The following is a 27,905-nucleotide window of genomic DNA, read 5'->3' as shown; positions in this document are numbered from 1 at the left end:
CCGGACAGCGCTGCGTCACGTGCCTGCCCGGCCCAGCCCCGCGCGTGTGCAGAGGACACCCTGCCGCAGGGCTCGCCGGCGCTGGTGACGTCACGGGCGGCAGCCAATCGGCGGCGGTGGGAGGCGGGGCTGCGCCTGACGGGGCTGAGGCGGCGGCGGCGGCCCTGGTCCCGGTCCCGGTCCCGCCATGGCCCAGCGCGGCGGCTCCGCGGTGCTACCGGACAACCCGTTCCAGGTGCGGGGCCGGGGCAGCGGGAGCGGCGGTGCAGATCCCCCTTCCCTCCGCCGCCTCACCCCGCCCATTGCGTGTTGCAGGACCCGGCGCTGCTGCCGCCGCGGCCCGGCCCCGAGAGCGCGGCGCTGGACGCGTACAACCCCTTCGAGAGCGGCGCGGTGAGGCCCCGGCGGGCCGGGGGGGGCCGGGATCCGGCGGGCGGGCCCTCACCGCGCTCCTCTGTCCCCCGCAGCCGCCGCCGCCGTACCAGGCCCCGGCCGCAGCCCCGCAGCCCCCGCGCAGAGCCAGCCCCACCGAGCCCCGCAACTATGGCTCCTACGGCACGCAGGTACCGGGGCGGGGGGCGCGGCCGCCGCGGGAAGGGCTCGGGGAGCAGGCGGAAGCCCCAGCGCTTGCGCTTCCCCCCTCGCAGGCCTCGGCTGCGGCCGCCACGGCCGAGCTGCTGAAGCGGCAGGAGGAGCTGAACCGGAAGGCGGAGGAGCTGGACCGGAGGGAGCGGGAGCTGCAGAACGCGGCCCTCGGCGGCACCGCAAGTGAGTGGCCGGAGGGGCCGGGCAGGGACCGTCCCCTCGGGGCCCCCCTGCGCGGGCACCGCCGCTCTCTGCCTGTCGCCTCCTTCCCCCTGCAGCGAGGCTCAACAACTGGCCCCCGCTGCCGGCCTTCTGCCCCGTGAAGCCTTGCTTCTACCAGGACATCCCGGTGGAGATCCCCGCGGACTTCCAGAAGACCGTTTCCACCATGTATTACCTCTGGATGGGTGAGTCCCGGCGGGAAGCAGAGCAAGAGTGACCCGGGTGCTCTGGAGGAGCTGGGGTTAACGCGATGCGTGCGGGACTGGGGGCCTGTGGGGACGGAGGAGCCGTGGGTGCCCCACTGACCTCGCCTCTTTCTCAGCCAGCACCATTGCTCTCTTCCTGAACTTCTTGTCCTCGCTGGCCTGGTTCTGTGTGGAGCCCTCGTCTGGCTCTGGTTTCGGGCTCTCCATCCTCTGGGCTCTCCTCTACACGCCCTGCTCCTTTGTCTGCTGGTACAGGCCCATGTACAAAGCCTTCAGGTGTGTATCTGCTCCCAGGCCAGCAAAGCAGCGCTGTGGGAAGGCTGCATGGCTGGGGCTTGGAGCTGGGGGCACGGGGCTGCTTGGTGGCACAGGTTGTGCCCCCAGTGGGACACTGATGGTGTCCCAGCTCCTTTGGTGGCCTTTGGGTCTGGGGCTGTTGTGATTCTGCATTGAGCTTTGTGTTCTCCTTGTGCCCCCCTGCTGTAAGGAAGGTTTGGGGGTTCTTCCCTGTGGCCTAAGCTCGCCTGTCTCTTTTCTCCCAGGAGCGACAGTTCCTTCAACTTCTTTGTCTTCTTCTTCGTCTTCTTTGCCCAGAACGTGATGTACGTGCTGCAGGCCATTGGCATCCCCAACTGGGGGTTCAGGTGTGTGTGGTGCAAAGCCAGGGAGCCCTGGCCAGCCGAGTACTCCAGAAAGAGAGGAGGCGGGTGGGCACGAGGGAACCTGTGGTGTGGAACTGCCTCTTGTGTTGCAGTGGCTGGATATTGAGCCTGATAGCGCTGCAGAAGAACACGGCCGTGGCGGTGATGATGATCCTGGTGTCCTTGTCCTTCACAGGAGTGGCTGTGCTGGGCATCATCATGCTGAAAAAGGTGAGTTTGGACCAGACCTTGGGGCCGGAGCACCTTTTGGAGTGGCTTTGGCAGGCACAGGCACACAGCTCTGCTCGCCGGGGTGCCCTGGCCCTGAGCCTCTCGTCAATCCCAGATCCACTCCCTGTACCGCCGGACGGGCGCCAGCTTCCAGAAGGCACAGGAGGAGTTTGCTGCCGGGGTCTTCTCCAACCAGGCTGTGCGCAACGCGGCCGCCAATGCCGCTGCAGGCGCCGCCACCAACGCCTTCCGAGCACCCTAAGACAGGGCCCCGGCTCCTCATCGCACGTGGGCTCTTCCTGAGGGAGAGGAAATCCAGGTTGCACTTTCATTGGATCCCCGTGTGTCTGCATCAGCTCTCAGAGGCTGCCTCATCCCAGCTTGGATGTGCTGGTGCCCGAATCGTTTGCTGCTCTAACCCCTTTCCTCACGGATGGAGGCTGCGCTGGTTTGTGCTGGTCCCTCCCCTCAGCGGACTGGGGATGGAGCGGGGTGGGAGGTGCTGTGGCCAAGCCCTGTGCTTGTCATTGCCCTCCCTTCCGGCACTGAGCTGCTGGGGCCAGGAGGCTCCTCCAGATGTGTGACAGGGACTGAAATGGCTGCTCCCCTTCCTTGGGCATTCCCATTTCCCCATCCGTGTGCCCTGCGTTCCCCTTGTGCCCCCAGCTTCTCCCTGGGGGCTTTTCCCTGCCTTTTCTCTGCTGCAGGCCCTAATTCTCTGCCAAGAGCATCATCCGTCCCCTGCTTTCCCCAGGAGCTTGCTCTGGTGGTGGTGGGGCTGGTTCTGTCCCCAGGGTGCTGAGCTGAGGGGCAGCCCCCATTCTATCCCCCTTCCTTGTCCCCCTTTCTTACAGCTGAGCCTGCTCCATGCACAGGAATAAGGAGCATGTGATGCACCCGGGCAGCAGTGGGGGGGCTGCTGGCCTTGAAGCCGTGTGCCCCACAGCAGCTGAACCAGGCCTGTGGTGGAGCCCAGAGCTGGGCTGGGCACCAAGGAGGGACCCCGGTACCCCTAAACCCCCCCCTCACCTTCATCACCTTCTTGCCCCCCTGCCCAGCACTCTTCACCCGCAGCCTGTCCCTCCCTGTGCACTGCCCTGTGTCCCCCCCGCTGCCACCCGTCCCTTCGGGGAGCCCTGGGCTGGGTCCTGCTCGTTCTGCTTTGCCCCATCTCCTCTCAGTGCCCCGGGTTTGTCCCTGTTGCTCCGGAGCTGGCGGGAGGGTTCGTGCCTTCATCCATGGGGCCGGTGCCTCTGCCCGGTTCCCGTGTGGGCCCGGAGGGGGGGTCCCTGCTCCCACCGCTGCCGCCCCACCGGGGGCTGCCCCCGCCGCGGCCCCGCGTGTTGCTGAGCCCGACGCCGCCCTCGGGTTTTATTTAAGGAATAAATGAAGTTTCACTCCGTGCCTCTGCGCCTCCGTGCACCGGGACCGGGGGGGGGTGGGCCCGGGGCCGGTGCCGCAGCCCCGGCGGGGCGGGCTGAGCCGCGCTACAGCTCCCGGCGTGCAACGGAGGGGGGGGGGGGCGGCCCCTCTGCGGGGCGCGGGCGGCGGCGGGAGCGAGCCCGAAGCGGAGCTGAGCCCCGGCCCCGGCGGAGCGGGGAGCGCGGGGGCCGCCGGGGCTGGGCGGGGGGCGATGCGTGGCCGTGTTCCGCGCAGCATCCGGCACCGGGTGCGCTCCGGGCAGCGGGACCCCCCCGCCCCGCGGAGGATGCTCCTGGGCGGCACCCGGGCCCCCGCCCGCGGCTCCCGTCTCCCGGCGCTGCCCCGGGGTCAGGGGCGCCGCGTCCCGGGCGGCGGCTCCCGGCCTCGGCAGCGCGCTATGAGCCCCCCGCGGGGCCCCGGCGAGACAGGGACGGCGAGAGAGGAGGAAGCCGCGGGGCCGCGCTCTGCCGCCCGCCGGGAGCCATAGGCCCGGCTCTGGCCGGGATGCGGAGGTACCGGTGAGGCGCGTTCTGCTCCAGAACAGCCCGGGCAGGCCAGCGCCGCCGTCAGCATCCTCCGGGAGGCGAAAGGTGGAGCCCGGCCCGTTCCTGCAGAGCGTCCGCTCCTGCTTCCCCGGGGCCGGCGCCGTCCTGGCGCGGTGCCGCCGGTTGCCCCGGGGCTCCGGGGCCCGCAGCCGCCGCTCGCCGCCCGGGGCAGCCATGCCCTCCCCTAGCGAGTCCAGCCGCTCCTTGACCGGCCGCACATCCCGCAGCCTCACCCACCTCCGCGTCCAGCGGACCTGGCTGCAGATCCTGCTGGTGCTCGGCTTCATCCAAGTCATCCTGGGCGTCCTCATCGTCACCTTCAGCCTGGTGGCGGCCACCATCACGCCCTCCGCCAGGATCCGGCACTCCTGCCCGTCCTGGGCCGGCTTCTCGGTGAGTCCAGGGCCGGGGCAGCGCGGGGAGGGTCCGGTCCAGCCCCGCTCTGCCGGGTCCCTTCAGCTCCGTCCCAAGGGAGTGTGGCCCCGCTGCTCCCCCATCCTTCGCTTGTGGCTGCTGTGGTGCATTGTGGGAGAATCCCAAGGCTTCCTCCAGGGTGACAATGTGGGATGGGGACCCCAGCAGCGGGGCGGGGGGGGGGTGACTCGGTTCTATCCAGACCCTGAGCAGTTTGTGCTGGGAGGGAGGGGAGCGGGGGGTGCTGCAGTGGTGGTGGCAGGGGGGGACCGGGCAGCCCTGCCCTGCTCCCCAGCCCCGCACTGGGGTGCTTTGCCCGCTGTGTGTGCGGGGCGAGGGCAGGACCCCCGCAGGCCCCACGGTTCCCGTGCGGCGCGGAGCTGCCCGCAGTCCCCAGGCTCCCCGGTGCCCTGAATCAGCAGTTTTGCCTGGCTTGCAGCAGCGCTGGGGCTGCCTGAATGGCCCTGGGCGGGCTCCAGGCCCACAGGGCTCAGGGGGCTCTGCCCAGGGGCTTGGGGGCCCGCTCTTGGCCCCACTGCCTGGCAGAGACCCCTCCTCATCCTCACCCCTTGGCCTGTGCGTCTGCAGCTGGCACTGTCCGGCCTTGTCGGCATCGTCTCCTGGAAGCGGCCCCTCACGCTGGTGGTAGGTGTTGGGGGGGACCAGGGTGGGGAGGGCAGAGCAAGGGGTTGAGCCCCGTGTACCCCTATGGATGCATGGCTGCACGTACCAGCCCTCTGTGCCCACAGATCACCTTCTTCACGCTGCTGTCGGTGCTGGGCATCATGCTGAGCCTCGCCGGGTCCATCCTGTCCTGCCAGAACGCGCAGCTGGTGAAGTCCCTGCAGGCCTGTGAGAGGGTGAGATGGGCCCCGGGGCAGCGGGGCACAGCCCTGGCTGCCGGGCTCTGGACACACGGGGAGCTGTGGGGCAGGGGTCCTGTGGGGCGAGGTTCTGGTGGCTCTCAGGGGTATCCCTCATGGTGCTCCTTGTCCCCAGGAGAGGGACTCGTGTGTTTGCTGCCAGGCCCGCCCGGAGCCCCCCCCTGCCTCCTGCAGCCGGCAGAGCGAGATGCTCACCATGTTCCCCAACCCCGACTGCCGCAGCATCCGCGTGGCGCTCAAGGTGGGACACCTGACGTGGGGCCAGGGCTCCCTGGGGCACCCCACCACGCTCTGCGGGCGCCTGCGCTCACCCCACTGCCCCCCAGGACCTCCTCTTCAGTGTCTGTGGCTTGACCGTCTTCTCGACCATCATCTGCACGCTCTCTGCTGTTGTGTGCTGCATCCAAATCTTCTCCCTCGATATCGTCCATGTGGTGAGACCCAGCCCTAGCCCGGGAGCAGATGGGGCTGGGACTGGCATTCCCTGGGGTGCCAGGGCAGGACCAGGCCCCAGCCGGATTAAGGCTTGGGATGCGCATCCCTTGCTGGATGCCTGTGCAGGGGGTCCCAGCTCTTCCTCCTCCCCTCTCCCTGCAGCTGGTCCCGCAGCGCTCGAGCTCCGTGACGCTGGAATGCACGTCCCCCCCCGACACCTTCCTGCAGAGCATGATGGACTTCGAGGAGTTCGTGCCCCCGGTGCCGCCACCCCCCTATTACCCCCCCGAGTACACGTGCAGCTCGGAGACCGATGCGCAGAGGTACCTGCCTGGTGGAGCAGGGGGTCCGTGAGCCCCAGGCAGGGCTTGTCCCACCCAACGCGGCTTTTCTGCTCTTGCCCCACAGCATCACCTACAACGGCTCCATGGACAGCCCCGTGCCCCTCTACCCAACCGACTTCCCTCCTTCCTATGAGACTGTGATGGGGCTGCAGGGGGACAGCCAGGTAGGAGATGTGGGCAGGGGATGGGGCAGGCACGCTGGGCTCCTTCCTGCTCCTGACTGCGTCACCCCACAGGCCACCTTCTTCGACTTGCCGCTGACGGACGGCTCGCACACCTGCGCCTGCGACCGCGTCCCCTCCATCGTGCTCAGTGGAGAAGGTGCTTGTGCCCCATCGAGGAAGGGGAGAGGGGCCGCGGGGGGACTGTCCCTTCCCAGCAGCTCCTCACTCCCCCCCGCTCCGCTCCTTGCAGTATCCATGGACAGCGGGTCCCTCATCATGTCCGAGATCATGGACATCCCGGGGGACAGCAGCCCCTCGGAGGACTCGTGCCTGCTGGAGCTGCAGGGCTCCATGCGCTCCGTTGACTACGTGCTGTTCCGCTCCATCCAGCGCAGCCGCGCCGATTACTGCCTGAGCGTGGACTGCGTGCAGTGCAGCCACCACCCGCGCAGCCCCATGCTGGGCCTGCAGGGGCCCTTCGAGGAGGTGCCGCAGCCGCGGGTGCGGGGGGAACGCTCCTACTCCTGCTCCACGGCGGCAGAACCCGGCCACGACGGCGTCCTGGTGGGGGGAGCCGTCACCCACAGCTGCAACCGGCTGGAGGGGCTGTCCCGCTGCGCCGGGCCCTGCTTCCCCGAGGTGCGGCTCAAGGACAAGGGGGCGCTGCGGGGCCGCGGCCGCACCTCGGGGCTCGGCCCCGGCCGCCTCGGGCAGCTCCGGCGCAACAGCGAAAGCTCCTGCCCCGCGTCCCCGGGCCCCGCGCCGAGCCAGCGCCCGCTCGTGAGGGCGCACAGCGACCCCGGCGTCCCCGCGGCCGGACGCGCTGGTAGGCGGCGATGGGTGCGGGATGGGAATGCTCGCATGCAGCCGGGGTGCAGCAGAGGTGTTCAATGGGGCTGGGTTAAATGATGTTGATTCAGGTTAAGTGAGGTTAAATCCCTGCTCCTGCTGCTCCAGACCCTGGGGTTTGATCCCGGAGAAGAGGAGGCTCTGGGGAGACTTTAGAGCAGCTCCAGTGCCTAAACAGGCCACAGGAAACCTGGAGAGGGGCTTTGGACAAGGGATGGAGGGGCAGGACAAGGGGAATGGCTTTAACCTGCCAGAGATGAACTCAGAGATCTTCCCTGTGAGGGTGCTGAGGCGCTGGCACAGGGTGCCCAGAGAAGCTGCGGCTGCCCCATCCCTGGCAGTGTTCAAGGCCAGGTTGGACACAGGGGCTTGGAGCACCCTGCTCCAGTGGAAGGGGTCCCTGCCCGTGGCAGGGACAGGCAGGAGGGTTCTGCTGCGCTGGGAGGAGGGGTTGCTGTTGGGTCGTGCTGCCTGGGCTGGTGCTGGGGCCCGCACAGGGGTGCAGGATGCTGCCAAAGCCTGAGACCTCTTTCCGCTCCCTGCAGATTTCAGGGAAATACTTTATACCAAAGCACTGGAGGACACCACGTCCAGCTCCTCGGCGGATACAGGTCAGGGCACTGGGCTGTATTAGGTTATACAAGGAGGTGGGGGGGTGTTTCTGCAGCCCGTGGGGATCAGGCTCACCCTTTTGGGGCTTGGGGACAGGTCCCACTGGGAGCAGCATCCCCGGGTGCGATGGTGATGTCCCCGCAGGGCTGTGCTCCGAGGCCTGCCTGTGCCGCCGCTCTCACTGTGATTCCCCGCCGCTGCTCCGGGCCGGCTCGGCAGGGAAGAGCAAGGCGCTGCCCTCCAAGAAGGTGACGGAGCAGCTCTCCAAGAGCACGACCCGATCCCTGGGGGACCTCAAGGTCTGCCGGGGCACCCGCGGGCTGATGGCCAGGTTCCTGCAGAGACCCAAGCGCAGCGCGGAGGGGCCCGGGCACAGCTCCCAGGGGCACAAGCAGGTGGGTTCCAGTGGGACAGGGGCAGCTCCTCCTTTGCAGGGAGCCCCATCCACACCCTCTTCCTCCCTCTGCTCCCCATCTCCACACCAGCCCTTCCAGGGTCTGTTCCCCTGCCATGCACCCCATGGTGTCGGCACCCCAGCTCCAGGCAGGGGCTGTGACCAGAGCTTCCCTCCTGTGTCACTGTCCTTGCCCAGCCCTCCTTGGCGTGACAGCTCCTTCCCTTAGTTCCCAGCTGTAGCCATGAGTGGGAAAATCATGCATGTCGCAACAGTTTTGGCTTTGCCCTCGAGTCACCACAGCCCGGAAACAGCCACTGGGATGTCCCAGCCTTGGCTTAAGGGATGTTGGAGACTTTGCGCAGCCCAGGAAGCCCCGATGGGGCTCTTCATCAGGGACTGTAGCGATAGGACAAAGGGCGATGGGTTCAGACTGAAACAGGGGAAGTTCAGGTCGGAGATAAGGCAGAAGCTCTTCCCTGTGAGGGTGGTGGGGAACTGGAATGGGTTGAATGGAGAAGCTGTGGCTGCCCCACCCGTGGCAGTGCTCAAGGCCGGGCTGGAGGACCCTGCTCTGGTGGAAGGCCCGTGGCTGCAGCCTGTCCCCATGGGGCTGCAGGTTCCCTGGAGCGCCTGGCCCGGAGCAGAGCGGCCCCACGACGGCATCCACCTGCGGAGCTGCGGGGACCTGAGCTCCACCTCGTCCCTGCGCCGCCTCCTCTCCGCCCGCCGGCTGGAGCGGGGCCGCCCGCGGAGCCTCAGCGGGACCTGCAAAGACAGCGAGAGCGTCCTCTGAGCGCGGGGACCCCCTCGCTGCCCCAAAGAGGGGCCCCGCTCCGGGCCGGGGCCCTCGGACGTGGCTGCCGCCCCGGCGGGGCTGGGTCCTGCGCCGCTGCCCCTTCCCCATGGCGAGGGGCTGGTCCCCTGCGGTGTCTGCTGCGGGGCCGTCGTGTCCCCAGCCCTGTGCCCTGCGCCAGCCGTGCCTGCGCCCTGCCCCGTCCCCTGCTCCGGCCATGCCTGTCCCCTGCACCAGCTGTGCCTGTACCCCCGGACGGCCGCGCCTGTCCCGTCCTGTCCCGCACCGGTCCTCGCGCCGGCCGTGCCCGTCCCCTGCTGCCCGTTGCGGGGCCGGTCCCGCAGCGCTCAGGCCGCGCCGCCCCTCGCTAGAGACCGAATAAAGGTGATCGCCGCCTCCACCGGGGCCGTGCCGCCGGGGCCGCGGGGAAAGGGGCGGGAACAGGTCAGCTGACGCTGGTCATATGAGGGGCGGAGCGGGCGCCTGGTCCCCGGTGGACGGGCGGGGCTGCCGGTAACGGCGGTAGCGGCGGGAACCCAGGGCCGTGCCCGAGCGGTGCTCGGAGCCCCCCGGTGCCTGGGGAGGGGCTGAGCGGCCCCGTTACCGTCGCGTGGTAGGGCCGGGCCGGCGCCCGCTGCGTTGCCCAATCAGGGCCCGGCCCGCCCAGAGCCGGTGCCGTTCCTGCACCGGTGCCCCAGGCGGAGGCGGAACGGGAAGCCCGGGCACCTTTAAAGGCTCGGCCGGCATCGGTCCCGGTGCTGCGGGCTCGGCGGGCAGCCAGAGCGGTGCGACCGGACCGAACGGGACCTGACCGGCTCTGCTCGGGGTGACACGGGACAGGAGGCTCCGTACCCCGGGACCTGCCTGGGGACACGGAAGGGGCCATGGTGGCCACCGGGGCCGCTGCCCTGGGCTGGCGGCTGTGGCTGCTGCTGGTGGCCGCGCACTGGGCTGCAGGTGAGCCGGGGGCTGGCAGGGTTGGGGGCATCAAAGGCAGCACCGGAGCTGGGGCACCCGGGGTGGTGATGGGGTGGTTGGAACGGTGATGGGGTGGGTGGGGCGGTGATGGGGCCCCCATCCCAGGGCAGGCAGGATGCTGTAGGAGGGACATCCCAAGCCCCACCGCTGCCCACCCCCTGCCTGTGCTCCCCAGGGGCCCGGCCCTGCAGCCCCAAGTACTTTGGCCGCGATGCCATGGTGTGCGTCTGCAACGCCACGTACTGCGACACGCTGGACCCCGTGGTGCTGCCGGCGCCGGGCACCTACGTCAAGTACGAGAGCAGCAAGGCCGGGAAGCGGCTGGAGCGCAGCGAGGGGAGCTTCCAGCGCAGCCTGCGAGCCCCAGGTACCTGTTGTGGCTGTGGGAGATGGGCTGGACCCTGCCTGCCACTGGACATCACAACGGCTCCCTCCTGCAGACCTCGTCCTGACTGTGGACACGGCGCAGCGGTACCAGGAGGTGAAGGGGTTTGGTGGCTCCGTCACTGATGCGGCCGCCATCAACATCTTGTCCCTGCCGGAAGCAGCCCAGGATCATCTGCTGCGCTCCTACTTCTCTGAGGAGGGTGAGAACACTGAGGAGGTGAAAGGGATGGTGGCTGGGACCTTGCATGGGTCCTGTCCCCTGCCCACCTCTGCCTGTCCCACCCCCTGTGCCTGCAGGGCTGGAGTACAACCTGGTCCGGCTCCCTATGGCCAGCTGCGACTTCTCCCTCCATGCCTACACCTATGATGACGTCCCCTTTGACTACGAGCTGAAGCACTTCAGCCTGCGAGATGAGGACACGAAGCTGAAGGTGAGCAGCGGGAGGGAGCGGGATGGGATGGGGTGGAATGGGGAGTGCAGGGGCTCAGCTCAGCCCCTCCCTCTGCCCCCTCCACAGATCCCCCTCCTGCACCGAGCCTTGGCCATGAGCAAGCGGCCGCTGTCGCTCTACGCCAGCCCCTGGACCTCCCCGACCTGGATGAAGACCAGCGAGTCCTTTGTGGGGAAGGGCACCCTGAAGGGGCAGGCGGGGGACAAGTACCACAAGACCTGGGCCAACTACTTTGTACGGTGAGGAGCACCCGGGGACAGGGGAGAGACCTGGCACCGGGATCACCCCATGGCTCACCCTTTGTTCCGCACCCAGGTTCCTGGATGAATACGCCAAACACAACCTGACCTTCTGGGCAGTGACAGCAGAGAACGAGCCCTCGGCTGGGCTGATCAACAACTACCCCTTCCAGTGCCTGGGCTTCACGGCCGAGCAGCAGCGGGACTTCATCGCCCAGGACCTGGGCCCCGCGCTGGCCAACAGCTCCCACCGCGGCATCCGGCTCATCATCCTGGATGACAACCGGCTCCACCTCCCGCACTGGGCCAAAGTGGTGAGCGTGGGGTCCAGCAGCACAGCGAGGGGGCAGAGCCCCCGTCCTGTGTCACAGCACGTCCCCGCGGCGCTGGTGCTGCCCCATGGGACCCGGTGGTGGCTGATGTCTCCCTGCCAGGTCCTGGAGGATGAAGAGGCAGCTCGCTATGTCCATGGCATTGGCATCCACTGGTACCTGGACTTCATCGGTCCCATAAAGGACACGGTGGTGCCCACTCATGGGCTGTTCCCAGACTACTTCATCCTGGCCACGGAGGCGAGCATCGGGGCCCATTTCTGGGAGAGGGATGTGATCCTGGGCTGCTGGGAGCGGGGGAACCAGTACAGCCACAGCATCCTGATGGTGAGGCCCCGGTGCTGCCCCATGGGGCAGGCCCCAGAAGGTTCCTGCTGTGCCCTGTCTCCTGTTGGCACCCCATTGCTTGGGCACCCATCTGGGCTGTCCTGTTGCAGAACCTGAACCACTTTGTGTCCGGTTGGACCGACTGGAATCTGGCCCTGGACCTGGAGGGGGGCCCCAACTGGGTCAAGAACTACGTGGACAGCCCCGTCATTGTGGACAGCAGCGAAGGCATCTTCTACAAACAGCCCATGTTCTACCACATGGGGCACTTCAGGTGGGTCAGGACCCCCCTGACATGGGTTGGGGTCCCCCCAACGTGCTGCCTGGGTCCCATCTCCATGGTTGCTGTAGCAGCTTGTCAGGACAGGAGCTGTTCTGGGGTCTGACCCCCTTCCTGGGGTTGCTTTTCGCTCCTGCCCATGCAGTAAGTTCATCCCTGAGGGCTCCCAGCGTGTGGGGCTTGTTGCCTCCAAGGAGTCCAAAAAGACAGACCTGGAGTACACAGCGTTCCTGCGCCCCGACGGCGCCGTGGTGGTGGTGGTTCTGAACCGGTGAGTGAGGCACCCAGAGTGGGGCCCTGTCCTGCTGCGCCCTGTGCTCCCATGGAGCTGCTGCAGGGCTGACCCCGCTGCTCCTCACCCTCCAGGTCCCCACAGAACATCACCTTCGGGCTGGCCGATAGCGTTGGCCTCATCGCAGCCGTGGCTCCAGCCAGCTCCATCCAGACCTACCTGTGGCAGCGACAGTGATGGGGCTGGGATGCCCATGGCTGGCCAGGGGCTGGATTCTGCTGGTGCTCCATTGGCTTGGGCCTGGGACTGTGGAAGAAGAGTCCCACCACTGCAATGGAGCCGAGTGCTTGGATGAGCTGGGCAGCACCGGGCACATGTAGGAGGTCCAGGGGCACTGGTGCCCCTTGGGGTGAAGCTTCCCCAGGCTGTGAACGCTGTTTCCTGCTGCTCTGCCATTAAATGCTGATGCTGCCTCGATGTCTGATGGGGTCAGGGCTGCAGGACCATCCCAGCGCGCTGGGTTCAGGGGATGAGCCGGGTCTGGATGAGGCCAGGGCATCCACAACGTTCTCCTGAGGCTTTGCAGTGAGAGCGATGCCGCCCAGGTGGCAGCAGCCCTGCAGTGCAGGTGCCATCCCCGGCAAGGATGGGGCATCCCGGTCCCCACTGCCCTGAGCAGGTCCAGGGTGCACCAGGGCCCTGGTGATGGAGCCGGGGCAGCTTGAGCAAGAGGGATGAGGCTGAGAGTGGGCGCCGAGCGGGGCGCACCCAGGCGGGAGGGAGGAAGCAGGAGGGTGTTGCTGAGCCAAGGATTAGGGCAGGGAGGTCACGGGTGCGGGTGAGGAAGGGCTGAGGCAGGCGCGACGCTGGCGGGGCTGGCAGCGATGCTGCGTGGGCCGGGCGCAGCTCGGTCACTGCGGGATCTTGGCTCATCCCCAGGACACGGCCCGGGAGGGCCCCGGGACCCGGCATCGTGTCCTGGGCAGAGCTGCGGTGGCCGCGGGCAGGAGCATCCCGCTCCCGCCCGGAGGCGGTTTGGCCACAAGAGGGGTCCCGCTCCCGGCATCCCTGCGCCCGGTGCGGGGCTGCTCCTCCACCTGCGGCTGCTTCCGCACGTCCTTACTCACCGGGTTCCTTTAAGGTTTTGCCATTCCTGGTAATAAAGGTGATGGCCGGATGCTGAATCATCGTGGGACAGAGCCGTCTTCCCTGTGCTTTCTGCCGAAGGACCAAATGGAGAGGGGGAGAACCCACCAACGGCAGAGAATCACAGAATCAGTGAGGTTGGACAAGACCTTTAAGCTCATCCAGTCCAACCGTTCCCAGCACTGCCAAGGCCACCCCTAACCCACGGCACTGAGGGCCTTGTCTCCACTCTGTGTGAGCACTTGCAGGGACGGTGACTGCAGCCCTGCCCTGGGCAGCCTGTTCCAACGCCTGAGCACCCTTTGGGGAAGGAATTGCTCCTAATACCCAGCACAAAGTGGCTTGAAGAGGCTCTGGTGAGGGCGCCCGGCACCACCTGCTCCATGCGGTTGCCTTTCCCCTGGATCTCACTTTTCCTGCTCAGCAGGAAGCTCTTATCGCCCAGTGTAGATAAGGACCGGCTCCAGCAGCCTCCTCAGCTTTCACCCCAAGGAGCTGTGGGGACCCGAGTTGGCCGCGGGGCTGTTGCTGGGTGGGATGCAAGATGAGATAGACCCTGAAACAGGGAGGGAAAGGGCGTCGGGAGCGTCGCGGGTGGCTGGTGGTGGCCTAAGCTCACTGTGAGCCAGCACTGACCCATTAACCCCTCCCAGAAGGGGGGCTCATTAGCCTGGGTGTATCAGCTGAATCACAGCCGGGGGTGGGAGAGGGAGAGCCAGGAGCTGCCTCTGGAGCTGCCCGTCCCCGAGTGCCCCGGTGGCAGCTGGCCCGGGCTGGGCTCCAGGGGAGGTGTGGGAGCGCAGGGCAGTGCTGAAGGGAAGGAGGAACCCCGCTGGGTTCAACTGCCCCCGAGCTGCCTCTGGGGTGCCAGGAAAGGAGAAAATCCCTCGGGAAGCGCTGCTGGTGGAGAGGGGGAGCAAGCGGCGGGGGGGTTAACCCTGCTGAGCCCCGTGTGGATGCTCCCGGGCAGACAGAGCAGTGGCTTTCCCCTTGGGCACCCCTGTGGGGAGATGCCGAGGGTGTCCCGGCAGCAATGGATGCACGAACAGGAGCATCCATCCCATCCTGTCCATGGGAGCAGGCACGGAGCTGAGCTCGGCTCCTGGCATCGGAGATCAGGGTTGGGGCAGGAGGTTCCTCTCCGTGGGTCTGGCTATATAAGTATGGGTTTGCTATTGCTGGGGCTGAGGGCAGAGCCCTGCCATGCAGGAGCTGCTGCTGCTGCTTGTTCTTGTTCTGCTTGCTTGTTCTTGCCCTGCTTGCTACTTGTTCTACACCTCCGTGACATGTGCTGAGGTGGGGGCAGCAATGCAGCAGGCTGGGGGATGGCAGCGGCCCCAGCTCCCGTGTGCCTGCACCTACCAGGGTGTTCTGCTGCACCGGGCGATGCAGCCGCGTTTCCATCCTGGCCTGGGGGCTCTGGACCCTCCCCGTGCTGGATGCATGGAGGGAATGAGGGCACTGGGGTGACGGGCAGGGGTAAATGGCCCAAGGTGCTGTTAGAGCAGGGATTCATTCAGACCCTACCTGGCCAAACAAAGAAATCAGCTCTTCCTTCAGGGCATTGCAGTGGGTTCAAGGGTGCCCCAAGCTGCATCCCCGTGTGCTAGAGGGGCTTTGCATGCGTTCAGAGCTGCTAAAACGGGATCCCTGTCTCTCTTCCCCAGCGCCTGATCCCTTTGCATGGCAGCAGCAGAGGGGGGCTCCCGGCGCTCCTCAGCCCCGGCCCTGTGCAGTGATGGTCCAGGACCAGCAGAAGGTGTGGGGTGGGGAGGGAGCGAGGAGGAGCTGTGGGGGTGGGAGAGGCCGTGCGGAGGGAGGACTTGGAGCAAGATGAGGTGGGGAGGCTGGAGCCGCCTGGGGAGGAGCAGTTGGAGCAGCCGGGGCAGAGGTGGGGGGGTGCCGGGAGCGATGGACCCACAGCACCCTCCTGCAAGGGGCTTTGGGATGGATCTGGGGAGCGCAGCCCCTGCCCCCATCCCCACCCGCGCTGAGGGTGCCCCTGCCCGCAGGCTCTGCTCCCCGGGGCGACACAGAGGGACCATGGGCGCTGTCAGTGCCATGGGCTGGATGCTGCTGCTGCTGCTGCAGGCGGTGCCCTGGGCTGCAGGTGGGTGCAGGGACAGCGTCTGGGGTGGCAATGGGGCAGCACCGCGAGCCCGGTGCCCGGGGGGCGATGGGGGCCGCAGGAGGTGATGGGGTGCGTGGGACATCCTGAGCCCTGCCGCTGCCACCCCCTGCCCGTGCTCCCCAGGGGCCCAGCCCTGCAGCCTCAAGTACTTTGGCCGCAATGCCGTGGTGTGCGTCTGCAACGCCACATACTGCGACACGCTGGACCCCGTGGTGCTGCCGCCGCCGGGCACCTACATCAAGTACGAGAGCAGCAAGGCCGGGAAGCGGCTGGAGCGCAGCGAGGGGAGCTTCCAGCGCAGCGCCGTGAACACAGGTACCTGCTGCGGCCGAGCGGGTGCCAGCACAGCCCCCGGCAGTGTGCACTGAGCCGGGGTCTCCATTGCAGGGCTGCTGCTCACGGTCAACGTCTCCACGTTGTACCAGCGCGTGAAGGGCTTCGGCGGCTCCCTCTCTGATGCTGCTGCCCTCAACATCCTGGGGCTGTCGCCGCCGGCCCAGGACAAGCTGCTGCAATCCTACTTCTCAGAGAGCGGTGAGCAGGGAGCGCGGGGCGGCTCACGGGTCCCCCGTGGTGGCTGTGTCCCTGTCCCCACCGCTGGGACACCCATTGCCTGGCTGCTCCAGTGCTGCTCGATGCCTTTCTTGCTCCACAGGGATCGAGTACAACCTCGTCCGGCTCCCCATGGCTTGCAGCGACTTCTCCATGCGCCCCTACAGCTACGACGATGTCGCCGACGACTACGAGCTGAAGCACTTCAAGCTGGCGGAGGAGGATGTGAAGATGAAGGTGGGAGGCTGAAGCACCTTGTCCCGTCTCATGCCAGAGCTCTTGTGTGTGCTGGGACCTCCGTGACTGCGTGGGGTGCATGGGGACAGCCTGTGGGAGCTGGCACCTCCTCCGGGGCACGTCCCGGCGCATCCCGGCTGGCATGGCAGGGCGCAGAGCGGGGCACGGTGCCATGGGGTGTTGCTCCCTGGTGCCGTTCTCCATATGGGTCTATTGAGGTGCTCCAATCCCTTTCCAGGCCGGGTGGTACCCAGGGGGGGCTGCGGCTGAAGCTGAGCCCATCCCTCTGCCCCCTCCTGCAGATCCCCCTCCTGCACCGAGCCTCGGCCATGAGCAAGCGGCCGCTGTTGCTCTATGCCAGCCCCTGGACCGCCCCAGCCTGGATGAGGAGCAACGGGGATGTCCGCGGGAAGGGCGTGCTCAAGGGGCAGGCAGGGGACAAGTACCACAAGACCTGGGCCAACTACTTCATCAAGTACCGTGCCCTTGGTGCCGGGACAGGGCTGGTGGGCAGAGGGAGGGATGGAGCAGGCAGAGGTGGTGCGGCTGACACTGCCCTCCCTTCCCCGCGCCAGGTTCCTGGATGAATACGCCAAACACAACCTGACCTTCTGGGCAGTGACGGTGCAGAACGAGCCCCTCGCGGCGCTCCTCACCCCGCCCCTGTTCCCCACCATTGTCTTCACAGCCGAGCAGCAGCGGGACTTTGTGGTCCAGGACCTGGGCCCCGCGCTGGCCCAGAGCTCCCACCGCACGCAGCTCATCATCCTGGACGACCAGCGCATCCACCTCCCGCACTGGGCCAAAGTGGTGAAGGGCAAAGCCACCCTGACCGGCTCCTTCCTCTCCCTCCCTGCCCCGTCCCACCCAAGCCTTGGGGTTTAGGTGCAAACCAAGCCGGCGGCCGCTCCCAGCCCCTCAGAGCGCAGCAGAACCCGGTCTGCTGGAGCCGGCTCCCCCGGCAGCAGCTTCCTCCGCAGCTGCCCGGCTGCAGCGGGGACGGGAGGTGGCATCCGCGGCCCGGGTTCCTGCAGCGCGGCGCGCACAGGAGCGGCTGGCCCCGGGCAGGGCTCCGGCTGCTTTGGCTCAGCCCTCGCAGCGCTCCCAGAGCTGTTTGCGGGAATTGCCTTTAACTGAACGAACACAAAACGCGCTCCTGCCGCGGGCTCGAGCCTCTGACAGGCAGGGTCGGGGTGCAAGGGGGATGCGGAGGGAGGACCGGGAGCCATGCGTGGGGTAAGGAGCCCAATGAGGGGCACGTCTGCCCCACACACCCTTCGCTTTGTATCATGAGCACATGGTCCGAGGAGACCCCGATGTGGGATCCATGCATCCATCCGCATGGGGCCCAGGTGGCTCTATAGCTCTCTACAACTGCCTGAGAGCAGGATGGAGCCAGGAGGGGTCTGGTCTCTGCTCTCAAGGAACAGGAGATGGGAATGGTTGGACTGGATGAGCTGAAAGGTCTTTTCCAACCCAGTCGATTCCATGGTGTGAGGCCTCTGCTCTGCTCCCCCCACCAGGTCCTGGGCAATGCCACCGCTGCCCGCTACGTCGCTGGCATTGGGGTTCACTGGTACCTGGACAGCATCGTTCCCCCGCGCTGCAGCCTGGAGGCCACACACGAGCTCTTCCCTCACCACTTCCTGCTCTACACAGAGGCCTGCAGCGGGTTCCTCACCTTCCGCTTCTCCGTGTCCCTGGGCTGCTGGGACCGGGGGCAGCGCTACAGCCACAGCATCCTCACGGTATGGCCCCCCCGGCACTGCCTGCCCAGGCCTGGGGGCTCAGCCCTGCTCAGCCCCATCCCCTCCTGACCAGGTCCTGAACCACTTTGTGTCCGGTTGGACCGACTGGAACCTGGCTCTGGACATGAAGGGGGGGCCCAACTGGGTCAAGAACTATGTGGACAGCCCCATCATCGTGGACAGCAGCAAGGACATCTTCTACAAGCAGCCCATGTTCTACCACATGGGGCACTTCAGGTGGGGCACGGCTGGGAGTGGGGTGGGGGTGATGCCACCAGCCTGAGAGCAGGTCCCCATCCCTGTCCTGGTGCTGTCCCCGCAGCAAGTTCATCCCCGAGGGCTCGCAGCGCGTGGGGCTGCAGCGGAGCCGCCGGTGCCTCCCCTGCCAGCTCGAGCACGTGGCCGTCGTGCGCCCCGACGGGGCTCTGGTCCTGGTGGTGCTCAACAGGTCAGTGGGGCAGGGCCCATGGGGACACCCGGCCATGGCCGTGCCAATGCGCTCCGCTCCTCTCGCCCCCAGGTCTGGCTGGGACGTGCCCTTCGGGATCCAGGACCCTGCCGTCGGCTTCATCGAGACGGTGGCTCCAGCCAACTCCATCCAGACCTACCTGTGGCGCCAGCAGTGATGGCCAGGACAGAGCTGGGGCTGGTGCTGAGCCGGGGGGGACCTCTGGGGGTCCCCCTGCAATGATGGAAGCTGCTGATGACCACTGCAGCGGGCTCCGTGTGCTCCCCGCACTGCGCCCCTGCTGCTCCGGTGCTTCCCAGCTCCCCCCAGCCCCAGTGCTCCATGTCCTGGCCCTCGCTTCCACACGTGGCTCCCAGGGACCCTTCGCGTGCGCCAAGCGGCGCGGTGACGCGGCTGCTCCGGTATGCGCCATCCCGTCAGTGTTTCCTCTGCACGCTCGGAAACAGCGCGGTTTTCCTCGGGAAGGGCCGCTCCGGAGGGCTCCGTGTGGGGCTGCCGTGCCGATGGCTGCAGCTGCAGCCGCGGCCGCCCGCCAGCGCCTGATGGGTTTCAGATGTGCTCTGGGTTTGCCCCAACCCGGCTGCGTTTCCCTCTTCATTAAACCGAATCTCGCTGTAGAGAAGGGAATTCACTCCGTGTCCTCCTGCGCCAAGCCGGGCTGGTGCCATCCCACAGCTCACGCTGGCCGCATCCAGCCACCCTCCACACAGACTCCCCTCTATCCTGGCCGTGGAGCTGGCAGCCCACAATTACCCGGCCGTGCTGTTTGCTCTCCTTCAACACCAGTTACAGTGTTTGCTCGCTCCAGCTTTTGGGAACGTTACCAGCATCTTTGAAGTGATGGAATGAGAAAGCCAGAGCGCTCCTTGGCAGCGTCCCCTGTGTGCGAGCCGCGGAGCTGCTGAGGCTGGGGGAAAACTCATCAAAGGAGAGGTTTAGCAGCTGGAGCGTGGCAGGAAGGTGGCACCAGGCTCCGTCTGAGCCCTGCACATGGAGCACGTCCATGGCCCCAGGGATCCCCCCCATCACCCGCGTGTCCCTGGACCAGGGTTGTCCCCTTGGCCACCCGCATCAGGGGAACAGTGGGGCCGGGCCGAGGCTGCCCCTCCTGTGGCTCCTGTTTCTCCTGATGCGCGAGTGCCTGCAATTAGGGAGATCCCAGAGGAGGAGGTGCAGGGCCCAGGCTTGTTTTGATGATCATAAACCACTGCAGCCTGCTCCACCCAGCCCCGTTGCGGGCCTGGGGCACAGGCGTGGGGAGTGCAGCCGCATGGCAGGGGGGAGCAGGGTCCCAGAGGGCAGCACCCATAGCCCCCCATTGCACCTATGGCATCCTCACAGTGCATCTGCCCGCTGCTGGTGCAGCCACATGCAGGGGATGGTGGCTGCTGCCGGGTGGGACTCAAGGCTGAGCACCCATGGGACCCTCAGCCCGTTTGGGGTGTCCAGGGGGAGATGAGGTGGCTGCTGGGGGGCTCTTCCCAAGGGGATCCCTGTGCCGGGGCTGGGTGTGGTGGCACTTGGGGGGCACCCCACTGGGACGGGGCTGGGAGCTGTGGTGAGTGTTGAAAGCTCTCACTGGATCCAGGTTGCAAAACCATCCCCGGGCTCCGTTTGGGAGCCCCATCAGCTGTCCCGGCCCGACTCACCTTTCCTGCTCCACCGGACGCCGTCGCCTCCCACCACGAGGAGCCACGGAGCAGGTCCCGCCGCCCGCACCCACAGAGGCGCAGCAGAGGGATCCTGGGCTGCAGGTGAGTACCGCGGGTCCGGAGCTGCCGGTGGGGATGGGGATGGACCTCAGAGCAGGACCGCGCTGAGGCCGTGCCCATGGGGAGGGAGGGGATGTGCGGGAGCGGCCCCGGCCCCATCCTGCACAGGGAGCTCCCTGCCCCGCACCGTCCCATCGAACTCCTCTGCAGCACCGGGTGTGGAGGAGGCTCATCCCATGTCCCCATGGAGAAGCTGCTATCCCAGGGCAGGGTGGGAGGACCCGCAGGGAGCAGGGCAATGCGGGACCCCTCGGTGCTGGGAGCTCAGGCCCCAAAGCACCACGTGAGGACAAGCCCTGGCTGCCACGCTTGTGGGGCTGGAAGCGTGGAGCTGTTGGCTGCGGCACTGGGAACGTGTGGAGCATCAGGACATGGCACAGCCGTGGGACAAGCAAGGAGTGGGAGGGACGTGATGGGAGTGAACTGAATCATGGAATCGCAGGATCAGAGAAGCCGGAAAAGCCCTCTCAGCTCAGCCAGTCCCAGCTGCCAAGGCCACCACTGCCCCATGGCACTGAGGGGGTGTGAGCACCTCCAGGGCCGGCGCCTGCAGCCCTGCCCTGGGCAGCCTGGTCCAGTGGGGCAGGAATTGTTCCTCAGCTCCATCTAAACCTGCCCTGGTGCAGCTTGAGGCCAGTTCCACTTGTCCCATCCCTTGGGAGCAGAGCCCAGCCCCTCCTGGCTCCATCCTCCTGTCAGGCACTTGTAGGGAGCGATCAGGTCCCCCCTGAACCTTCTCTTCTCCATCTGAACCCCCCAGGTCTCTCAGCCGTTCCCCATCACTTGTGCTCCAGCAGGGAACCCGTTGCTGACACCGATCACCCGCTCCCAGCCTGGTTCTTGTCACCAGAGGTGCAATGGGGCCGGGCTGTGCAGGGGTCTTGTGCTGGTTCCTGCTGGCGCAGGCAGTGTGGCAAGCAGCAGGTAGGTGCTGGTGCCGTGCCCGGGGCCGGAGGGCAGTGCTTTGGTGTCCATGGCGAGCCGGGCTCCTACCCGGTGCCTCCTCCCGCAGGCGGCCGTCCCTGTGATGCCAAGGACTTCGGGCAGGGCTCTCTGGTGTGTGCCTGCAGCGCCGCGTACTGCGACACGCTGGACCCCGTGGTGCTGCCGGCCCACGGTACCTACGTGAGGTACGAGAGCAGCAAGGCCGGGAAGCGGCTGGAGCGCAGCGAGGGGAGCTTCCAGCACAATGCGGCCACTCCAGGTACACGCCAGGGCTGGATGCGGGGCACAGAGCCCATCCCTGCCTGCGGCTGCCATGGTCTCTGTCCCCTGCAGATTTCCACCTCACCCTGGACACTGCGCAGCGGTACCAGAAGGTGAAGGGCTTCGGTGGCTCCGTCACAGACTCGGCTGCCATCAACATCTTGTCCCTGTCCAGGGATGCTCAGAATCACCTTCTCCGCTCCTACTTCTCCGAGGAGGGTGAGCCTGAGGCAGGGCGACGCTGCGGCGCGGTGGGGCTGCTCTGACCTCCTCTGCTCAGGGTCTGGCCCCTGAGACCCCTGTCAAGGGGCTGCTCCCCCCAAAGACACCCCAGGGATGTCCATCACCACCCGCCCTGTCCCCAGGCATCGAGTACAACCTCGTGCGTGTCCCCATGGCCAGCACCGACTTCTCCGTCCGCCTGTACACCTATGCTGATGCAGAGGGTGACTTTGAGCTGAAGCACTTCAACCTGACGGAGGAGGACACGCGGATGAAGGTGAGTCCCAAAGGGAGAGCTCGGGTGGGATGGGATGGGATAGAATGGGCTGGGGAAGGGGAGCACCTTCCCACTGATGAGGAGGGAGGGTGCTCATCCTGCTGCCCACGATGCTGGCACTGAGGCATGCCCCGTGCGCCCGCTGCCATCCTGGTTCTCCACAGATCCCCATCCTCCGGGCAGCCCAGGCAATGGCCAAGCGGCCTCTGTCGCTCTACGCCAGCCCCTGGACCTCCCCAGTGTGGATGAAGACGAATGGCGCGATGACGGGGAGAGGGACGCTGAAGGGCAGCCCCGGGGACAAGTACCACCAGGCCTGGGCCAAGTACTTCATCCGGTGAGGGGCTGCAGAGCTCGGTGGGTGCCAGGGCACGGGGCCGGCGCTGCCACAACGGGGCCATTCACGGCGTGCCGCACACGCAGGTTCCTGGATGAATACGCCAAACACAACCTGACCTTCTGGGCGGTGACGGCAGGGAACGAGCCCACGGCTGGGGAGATCATCTTCTACCCCTTCCAGTGCCTGGGCTTCTCCCCCGAGCACCAGCGGGACTTCATCGCCCGGGACCTGGGCCCCGCGCTGGCCAACAGCTCCCACCGCGGCATCCGGCTCATCATCCTGGATGACCAGAGGGTGATGCTGCCCTACTGGGCCGAGGTGGTGAGTCCCCATGGCCACTGTCCTGGCCCCGCATGGCTCTTCCAGCCCTGGGCGCCGGTGACCCTCTTCTCCTGCCAGGTCCTCAAAGACCCCATGGCCGCCAGCTACATCAGCGGCATCGGCATCCACTGGTACCTGGACTTCCTGGCGCCAGTTGACCTCACGCTGTCCATCACCCACCACCTCTTCCCGGATTATTTCCTCCTCTCCACCGAGGCTTCCGCCGGCTCCTACTTTTGGGAGCCCAGGGTGGTGCTGGGCGGCTGGGACCGCGGCAGCAAGTACAGCCACAGCATCCTGACGGTAGGGCTCGGCTGGGGACACGGACGTGCCACCCCCCTGCGCCCAGTGCAGCTCAGCACCATCATCTGCCCCACAGAACCTCAACAACTACGTGACGGGTTGGACCGACTGGAACCTGGCTCTGGACATGAAGGGGGGCCCCAACTGGAGCAAAAACTATGTGGACAGCCCCATCATCGTGGACAGCAGCAAGGACATCTTCTACAAGCAGCCCATGTTCTACCACATGGGGCACTTCAGGTGGGGCACGGCTGGGAGTGGGGCGGGGGTGATGCCACCAGCCTGAAAGCCGGGTCCCCATCCCTGTCCTGGTGCTGTCCCCGCAGCAAGTTCATCCCCGAGGGCTCGCAGCGCGTGGGGCTGGCTGTGTCCAAGAGGTGCCACCGCTGTGACCTGGAGCACTCGGCGTTCCTGCGCCCTGATGGCGCCGTGGTCCTGGTGGTCCTGAACCGGTGAGTGCCTGAGCCCTGTGCCCGGCCCGGAGCGTGGCTGCCTCCTGACCTGCGGCCCCTTCGCCTTCCCCACAGCTCCCCTGTGGACGTGTCCTTCGGGATCTCTGACCCACGGGTTGGCTTCATCGAGGCCACGGCTCTCAGCGACTCCATCCAGACATTCCTCTGGACGCAGCCAGCCTAGGATGGATGTGGCTGGTGGAGAAGGGAGGTGCTGGCACTGGGAGTGTGGTGCTGGTTGGGGCTTGGGGACAGGCCCCTGTGTGGGGCTGGGGACACCGCAGGGGACCTGGTTGATCCAAGGGCTGTGGTGCCTGCTCTTTTCTAGATGTTTTCGTACAATAAACAAGTTTTCTACATCCTCGCCTGCAGCCCCTCTGCCTTCCCTTGCTGAGCCGTGCCAGGGGCCAGAGGAGGCAGGTTTGGGGCTGAGGTACCTGCTGTGAGCCCTATGGGGTTCCTAGGGGCACCTTGGGGACCAGGTCCATGCTGCAGGGAGGCAAAGAGCTGTCACCCCAAGGGAAAGCATCTCCCTCACTGCAGCATCCCCTGGGCAGGCACCAGGAGCTGGCAGGGATGGGGAGCTGGGATTGAGGACGTCAGCAGCTCCGGCCAGAGCAGGCGGCTGCGGTTCCTGCCGCTGGAGCAGCATCAGCCCTTCCCGGCTAATGGGAACCGGGAGCGCCGGGTACATACTTCCCGAGTGACGTGATGGGGGGAGCGGGCCCGGGGGGGCTGCATTGACTCATCCCCTTCCCGTGGGGCCCCTCGAACTGGGCCAGCACAGGGGAGGCTCCAGCGCTGGTCCTGGCACCGCGGCTCCGCTCCCACCATACCGCGGGCCCCCCCCGGGCCATCACACACAGGGAGCGGGGGGGCACAGCCTGTCCCTGCCCCGAACAAGCGAGCGCTGTTTCCTGGCCCCGTTTCCATCGCAGCCGCACGGGGGTGCCCCGGGGGAGCCCCGCGGTGCTGCAGGGACGCGCGGTGCTTGGGTGGCCGCGATGTGCTCGCGGCAGCGGCAGCGGCTCCCCGCTGCGGGCGGGCGCATGAAGGCAAACAGAGCCCGGAGGGATTCCTGCTGCGGCCACCGCAGCTGCTGCCCGCACCCTGCGAGCGCCGGGGGCCAGAACCGGGAGCGGGGCTCTGGGTACCCATCCAGCAGCAGGGAGCGGGGCTCTGGGTACCCATCCAGCAGCAGGGAGCGGGGCTCTGGGTACCCATCCAGCAGCAGGGAGCGGGGCTCTGGGTACCCATCCAGCAGCAGGGAGCGGGGCTCTGGGTACCCATCCAGCAGCAGGGAGCGGGGCTCTGGGTACCCATCCAGCAGCAGGGAGCGGGGCTCTGGGTACCCATCCAGCAGCAGGGAGCGGGGCTCTGGGTACCCATCCAGCAGCAGGGAGCGGGGCTCTGGGTACCCATCCAGCAGCAGGGAGCGGGGCTCTGGGTACCCATCCAGCAGCAGGGAGGGGGGCTCTGGGTGAACATCCAGCACCTTGAGCCCACTGAGTGAGGCTGGGACACACAGATCTCACCTCCATCCCAGGGGAAGCAGAGGCTGAGGATGGAGGTGCAGTGGTTGCACAGGTTCTGCAGAGACTTGAGAGCACTCGTGCCCTTCCAGGCTGTGCCACATCCTGCCAAGGAGCCCAGGTCTTCATGCCACAGCTCCCAGGAAAGCCAGGCCGGCAGCAGCGGGGGGGGCACAAACACACCAGCCCCCAGAACCTGCTGCCTGCTCTGCCGGGATACTGCAGAATAGGGAGATGATGGGCTCAGCGCCACAGCTGCTAGAGAAAGGACAGGGGGTGCTGCTGAGACGCTCACAGATGCTTTTAGGAACCCTGACACTCATCGTCCCCCCCTTCACCCCATCCCCAGAGAGCCCTGAGGCCAGGGACAAGAGCTGGAGCTGTGGGAGGATGCGGTAGTGAGACAGAGCAGGAACGGAACGAGACAGCACATCAGTGCCTGCTGCAGCGCTCCAGCCTGTGCAAGTGGGGAGACTGGGAAGGGAACCGAGCTGCTGGGAGGACTCCAGGGCACGTGTGATGACGGGGACATTTATTGGCGTGGCGGCGCGCTCCCTATGGAGAGCTGCAGTTCCCGGCGGGATGCAGAGCGGAGCATCCCCAGGGAGCGATGCTGCCACGCTCCAGTGTAAAAACAGTTCCAGGGACCAGGACGAGCGGCTCTTCCTCACTCCTCCTCCTCCTCTTCCTCCTCCTGCATGGCAATGGGCTGGCGGGCGGCCGGCCCTGCGCCGCCGCGTTGGATGGACACGATGCCGCTGAGGAAGGCGTAGCCCAGCATGGCCACCAGCCCCACCAGCACCGACAGCAGCTGGTTCCGCCGCTTGTGCGGGTCCTCCTCGGCCTCGTCGGTGCCTGCAGCTCGCGGGGCGCTGCCCGGGTGCTCTGCTGGGGGGACAGAGCCAGGATGCGGTGAGGGCACAGGGCACCCTGAGCCCGCTGGGTGAGGGGGGGGGGGGCATGCGTCTCACCTCCGTCCCAGGGGAAGTAGAGGCTGAGAATGGAGGTGCAGTAATTGCACAGGTTCTGCAGGGACTTGAGGTGCTGCTGCAGTTTCCCATTGGGAAGTTTTGCCTTCAGGAGCGGCGCCAGGCGGCTGAAGACAAAGGCGTCGAGGGAGGCTGGCCTGGGGCACAGAGACCTGCCCTGAGGCACTGCCCCAACCAAAGCCATCAACGCCATGGGCCACCCCCTGCGCCCCAGGGAATGGCAGGCAGCGCCTCCTCCCTTTCTGCTTCCAGCCCCAAGGTGAGGACAGGGGGAGCAGGATTATCCCACTCCGGAGCTGGCTCCAACAAGAGACGGGGCTGGTGGCATCTCCTGCTGCCATGGAAGCCTGCCCGACCCCAAAGTGACACGCATGGGCTGCGGGTCCCCTGTGGACCATGGGGTTGGTCCTCTCTGTGTGTGTGTGTGTGGAGCATCCTCCCCCTGCAGCCACCTACGAGTCTCCAAAGAAAAACTTCTGGGATCCGAGGCGCTGGGACAGGAGCGTCAGACATTCCCGAGCATCCCGGTACAGCTGGAGCAGGAGCAGGAGGAGAGAGGGCCGTCACCCCCCCAGCCACACAGTGGGACATGGGGAGCGGGACGGGAGCGCTCAGCCAGGGTGAACCCTGGAGCCCGTGAGGAGCTGCTGTGCCCAAAGCACATCCCCTCACCTCCTTCTCCAGCTTCTCCTCATCCTCCATGTAGCCGTCCCCCCACAGAAGCTGCAGCCGCTCGAGGTGCTGCTTGTGCATGCAGTTGGGCAGGAAGAAGTTCAGGGGGAAGGGGATGGTTTCCGCGTACCACTTCCGCGTGTGCTCCACGTAGTTCTTTGCGTCCACCCAGAAGGTGTGGATCTGCAGGGAGGAGCAACCCGTGCCCAGGCTATGGTGGGGCTGAAGCCGTGCCCCGGCGCTGCTCACACAGGCACTGAGCACCCCGGAGACCCCGAGGGGCTGAGGGAGCAGCAGGGTCACCATAGCAGAGCCCGGCACCGTCATCCCTGCTCCTGCTGCTCCGGACCCTGAGGTTTGATCCCTGAGAACAGAACTCACCAGCACTGGCAGCAGCTTCTCCTCCAGCAGGGACACGAAGGCCAGCGTGTCCGCCCCTTGCGCAGCAGAGAGGTCGTAGTCAGCGTTGTACTTCTGCAGGGCAACACAAGGGGACTGATCCAGCAAGGAAGGGCCAAATCCTGCCCCTTCCTTCCAGGGGTCTCCGGTGCCCTGGGGGTGCCCCTCGTCCCCCCCATACCTGTTTCCTGAGGTGAGTTATGATCTGCTCCGTTTTGGAAATGGTGCCGTTGTCCCTCGTCTTCAAGGCTGGCAGGCGCCCTGAGGGCAGGAGAGGGGTAGGTGCAGGCATCGGTGCAGGGGCAAGGGGCCCCTATGCTCAGGTAAGGGGTGCAAGGCAGAGGGGCACGCGGCAGTGCGAGGGGGCGCAATGGGGCAGGGGGCGCAATGGGGCAGCAAGTGCAATGGAGCAGGGGGAGCAATGGGGAAGGGGCAGCAATGGGGCAGGGGCAGCAATGGGGCAGCAAGCGCAATGGGGCAGGGGGAGCAATGGGGCAGGGGCAGCAATGGGGCAGGGGCAGCAATGGGGCAGCAAGCGCAATGGGGCAGGGGGAGCAATGGAGCAGGTGGAGCAATGGGGCAGGGGCGCAATGGGGCAGAGGGCGCAAGGGGGCAGGGGTGCAATGGGGCAGGGGGCGCAATGGGGCAGGGGGCGCAATGGGGTCGGGGGTGGCCGAGGTGATAACGGAAAGGTGCAGGGGTTTGATGGAGCGCGATGCAGTGGGTGTGCACTGGGCCAGGGGGTGCAATGGGAGCGTTGCACTGGGTCGGGTGGTCCCGGCTGCCGGGCGGTGCCGGCAGCCCCGGAGGGGCGGCGGGGTCCTTACCGGAGGGGCTCCTCCAGGGGCTGGAGACCCGGTGAACCTTCAGCGGCGCGCCCGTGAACCGCGCGTACGTCTGCAAGAGGAGAGCGGCGGCGGGAGCGGGGGCTCGGCCGGACGGGACGCACCGACCCCGGCCCCGCCGCGGCCCCGGCCCCGCCGCCGCTCACCAGCACGGCCAAGCAGTCGGGGTCCACCGAGGGCAGCCCCCAGCCCCCGGCCCAGCAGAACAGCTCCATGGGCGCCGCCATCTTCCCGCCCGACCCGGAACCACACGGGCCGACTCCGCCCGTCCCCGCCGCGGGGTGGCTCCGCCACCGGGCGCGCCACCGGCCCGAGGCCGCC

General features: G+C 67.0%; 6 protein-coding genes across 8 annotated transcripts; 5 read left to right on the top strand and 1 right to left on the bottom strand.

Moving 5' to 3' along the window:
- Positions 1-121: 121 nt before the first annotated feature.
- SCAMP3 (secretory carrier membrane protein 3) lies at positions 122-3,289 on the top strand. Of its 3 annotated transcripts, XM_080635025.1 has the most exons (9): positions 122-235; positions 316-393; positions 468-563; positions 648-768; positions 864-992; positions 1,130-1,289; positions 1,556-1,657; positions 1,768-1,885; positions 2,001-3,289. In XM_080635025.1, the coding sequence occupies exons 1-9, from the start codon at positions 188-190 to the stop codon at positions 2,145-2,147; spliced, it is 999 nt and encodes a 332-aa protein (XP_080491151.1). In that variant the 5' UTR covers positions 122-187; the 3' UTR covers positions 2,148-3,289. The 3 variants fall into 3 exon arrangements, with proteins under 3 accessions (XP_080491151.1, XP_080491150.1, XP_080491149.1); XM_080635024.1 differs by having other exon boundaries at positions 468-768; positions 1,851-1,885; XM_080635023.1 differs by having other exon boundaries at positions 468-768.
- A 737-nt stretch (positions 3,290-4,026) lies between these two features.
- ENTREP3 (endosomal transmembrane epsin interactor 3) lies at positions 4,027-8,792 on the top strand (the record flags this gene model as incomplete). The annotated part of the gene is made up of 12 exons (XM_080635008.1): positions 4,027-4,245; positions 4,855-4,911; positions 5,016-5,126; positions 5,266-5,391; positions 5,477-5,584; positions 5,748-5,908; positions 5,994-6,093; positions 6,166-6,250; positions 6,344-6,919; positions 7,488-7,553; positions 7,699-7,949; positions 8,568-8,792. 12 exons carry the CDS (start codon positions 4,027-4,029, stop codon positions 8,742-8,744), a joined length of 2,037 nt encoding a protein of 678 aa, XP_080491134.1. The 3' UTR covers positions 8,745-8,792.
- Positions 8,793-9,583: 791 nt separating this feature from the next.
- Positions 9,584-18,411, top strand: LOC308230328 (lysosomal acid glucosylceramidase-like; the record flags this gene model as incomplete). Its single annotated transcript, XM_080634969.1, has 10 exons — positions 9,584-9,701; positions 9,898-10,089; positions 10,163-10,309; positions 10,407-10,540; positions 10,628-10,800; positions 10,877-11,114; positions 11,235-11,459; positions 11,570-11,733; positions 11,885-12,010; positions 18,306-18,411. The coding sequence occupies exons 1-10, from the start codon at positions 9,629-9,631 to the stop codon at positions 18,409-18,411; spliced, it is 1,578 nt and encodes a 525-aa protein (XP_080491095.1). The 5' UTR covers positions 9,584-9,628.
- Positions 15,161-18,276, top strand: LOC308230238 (lysosomal acid glucosylceramidase-like; the record flags this gene model as incomplete). Its single annotated transcript, XM_080634855.1, has 9 exons — positions 15,161-15,227; positions 15,372-15,563; positions 15,636-15,782; positions 15,904-16,037; positions 16,340-16,512; positions 16,613-16,847; positions 17,561-17,785; positions 17,859-18,022; positions 18,108-18,276. Coding segments are annotated over 9 exons (1,506 nt in total), but the record flags the coding sequence as incomplete, so codon positions are not given.
- Positions 18,412-20,883: 2,472 nt separating the features above from the next.
- On the top strand, positions 20,884-23,331 carry LOC308230330 (lysosomal acid glucosylceramidase-like; the record flags this gene model as incomplete). Its single annotated transcript, XM_080634971.1, has 10 exons — positions 20,884-20,950; positions 21,039-21,230; positions 21,305-21,451; positions 21,598-21,731; positions 21,896-22,068; positions 22,155-22,392; positions 22,471-22,695; positions 22,772-22,935; positions 23,022-23,147; positions 23,223-23,331. The coding sequence occupies 10 exons, from the start codon at positions 20,884-20,886 to the stop codon at positions 23,329-23,331; spliced, it is 1,575 nt and encodes a 524-aa protein (XP_080491097.1).
- A 2,015-nt stretch (positions 23,332-25,346) lies between these two features.
- On the bottom strand, positions 25,347-27,811 carry MTX1 (metaxin 1; the record flags this gene model as incomplete). The annotated part of the gene is made up of 8 exons (XM_080634926.1): positions 25,347-25,567; positions 25,651-25,805; positions 26,125-26,201; positions 26,341-26,523; positions 26,722-26,814; positions 26,921-27,000; positions 27,567-27,636; positions 27,731-27,811. The coding sequence occupies 8 exons, from the start codon at positions 27,809-27,811 to the stop codon at positions 25,347-25,349; spliced, it is 960 nt and encodes a 319-aa protein (XP_080491052.1).
- Positions 27,812-27,905: the final 94 nt, after the last annotated feature.

The sequence above is a fragment of the Psittacula echo genome (assembly GCF_963264785.1).
Source record: "Psittacula echo genome assembly, chromosome: 26".
Lineage (NCBI taxonomy): Eukaryota > Metazoa > Chordata > Aves > Psittaciformes > Psittacidae > Psittacula > Psittacula echo.
The sequence above is the reverse complement of the archived record's forward strand: the minus strand, read 5'-3'. Positions and strand labels throughout refer to the sequence as shown.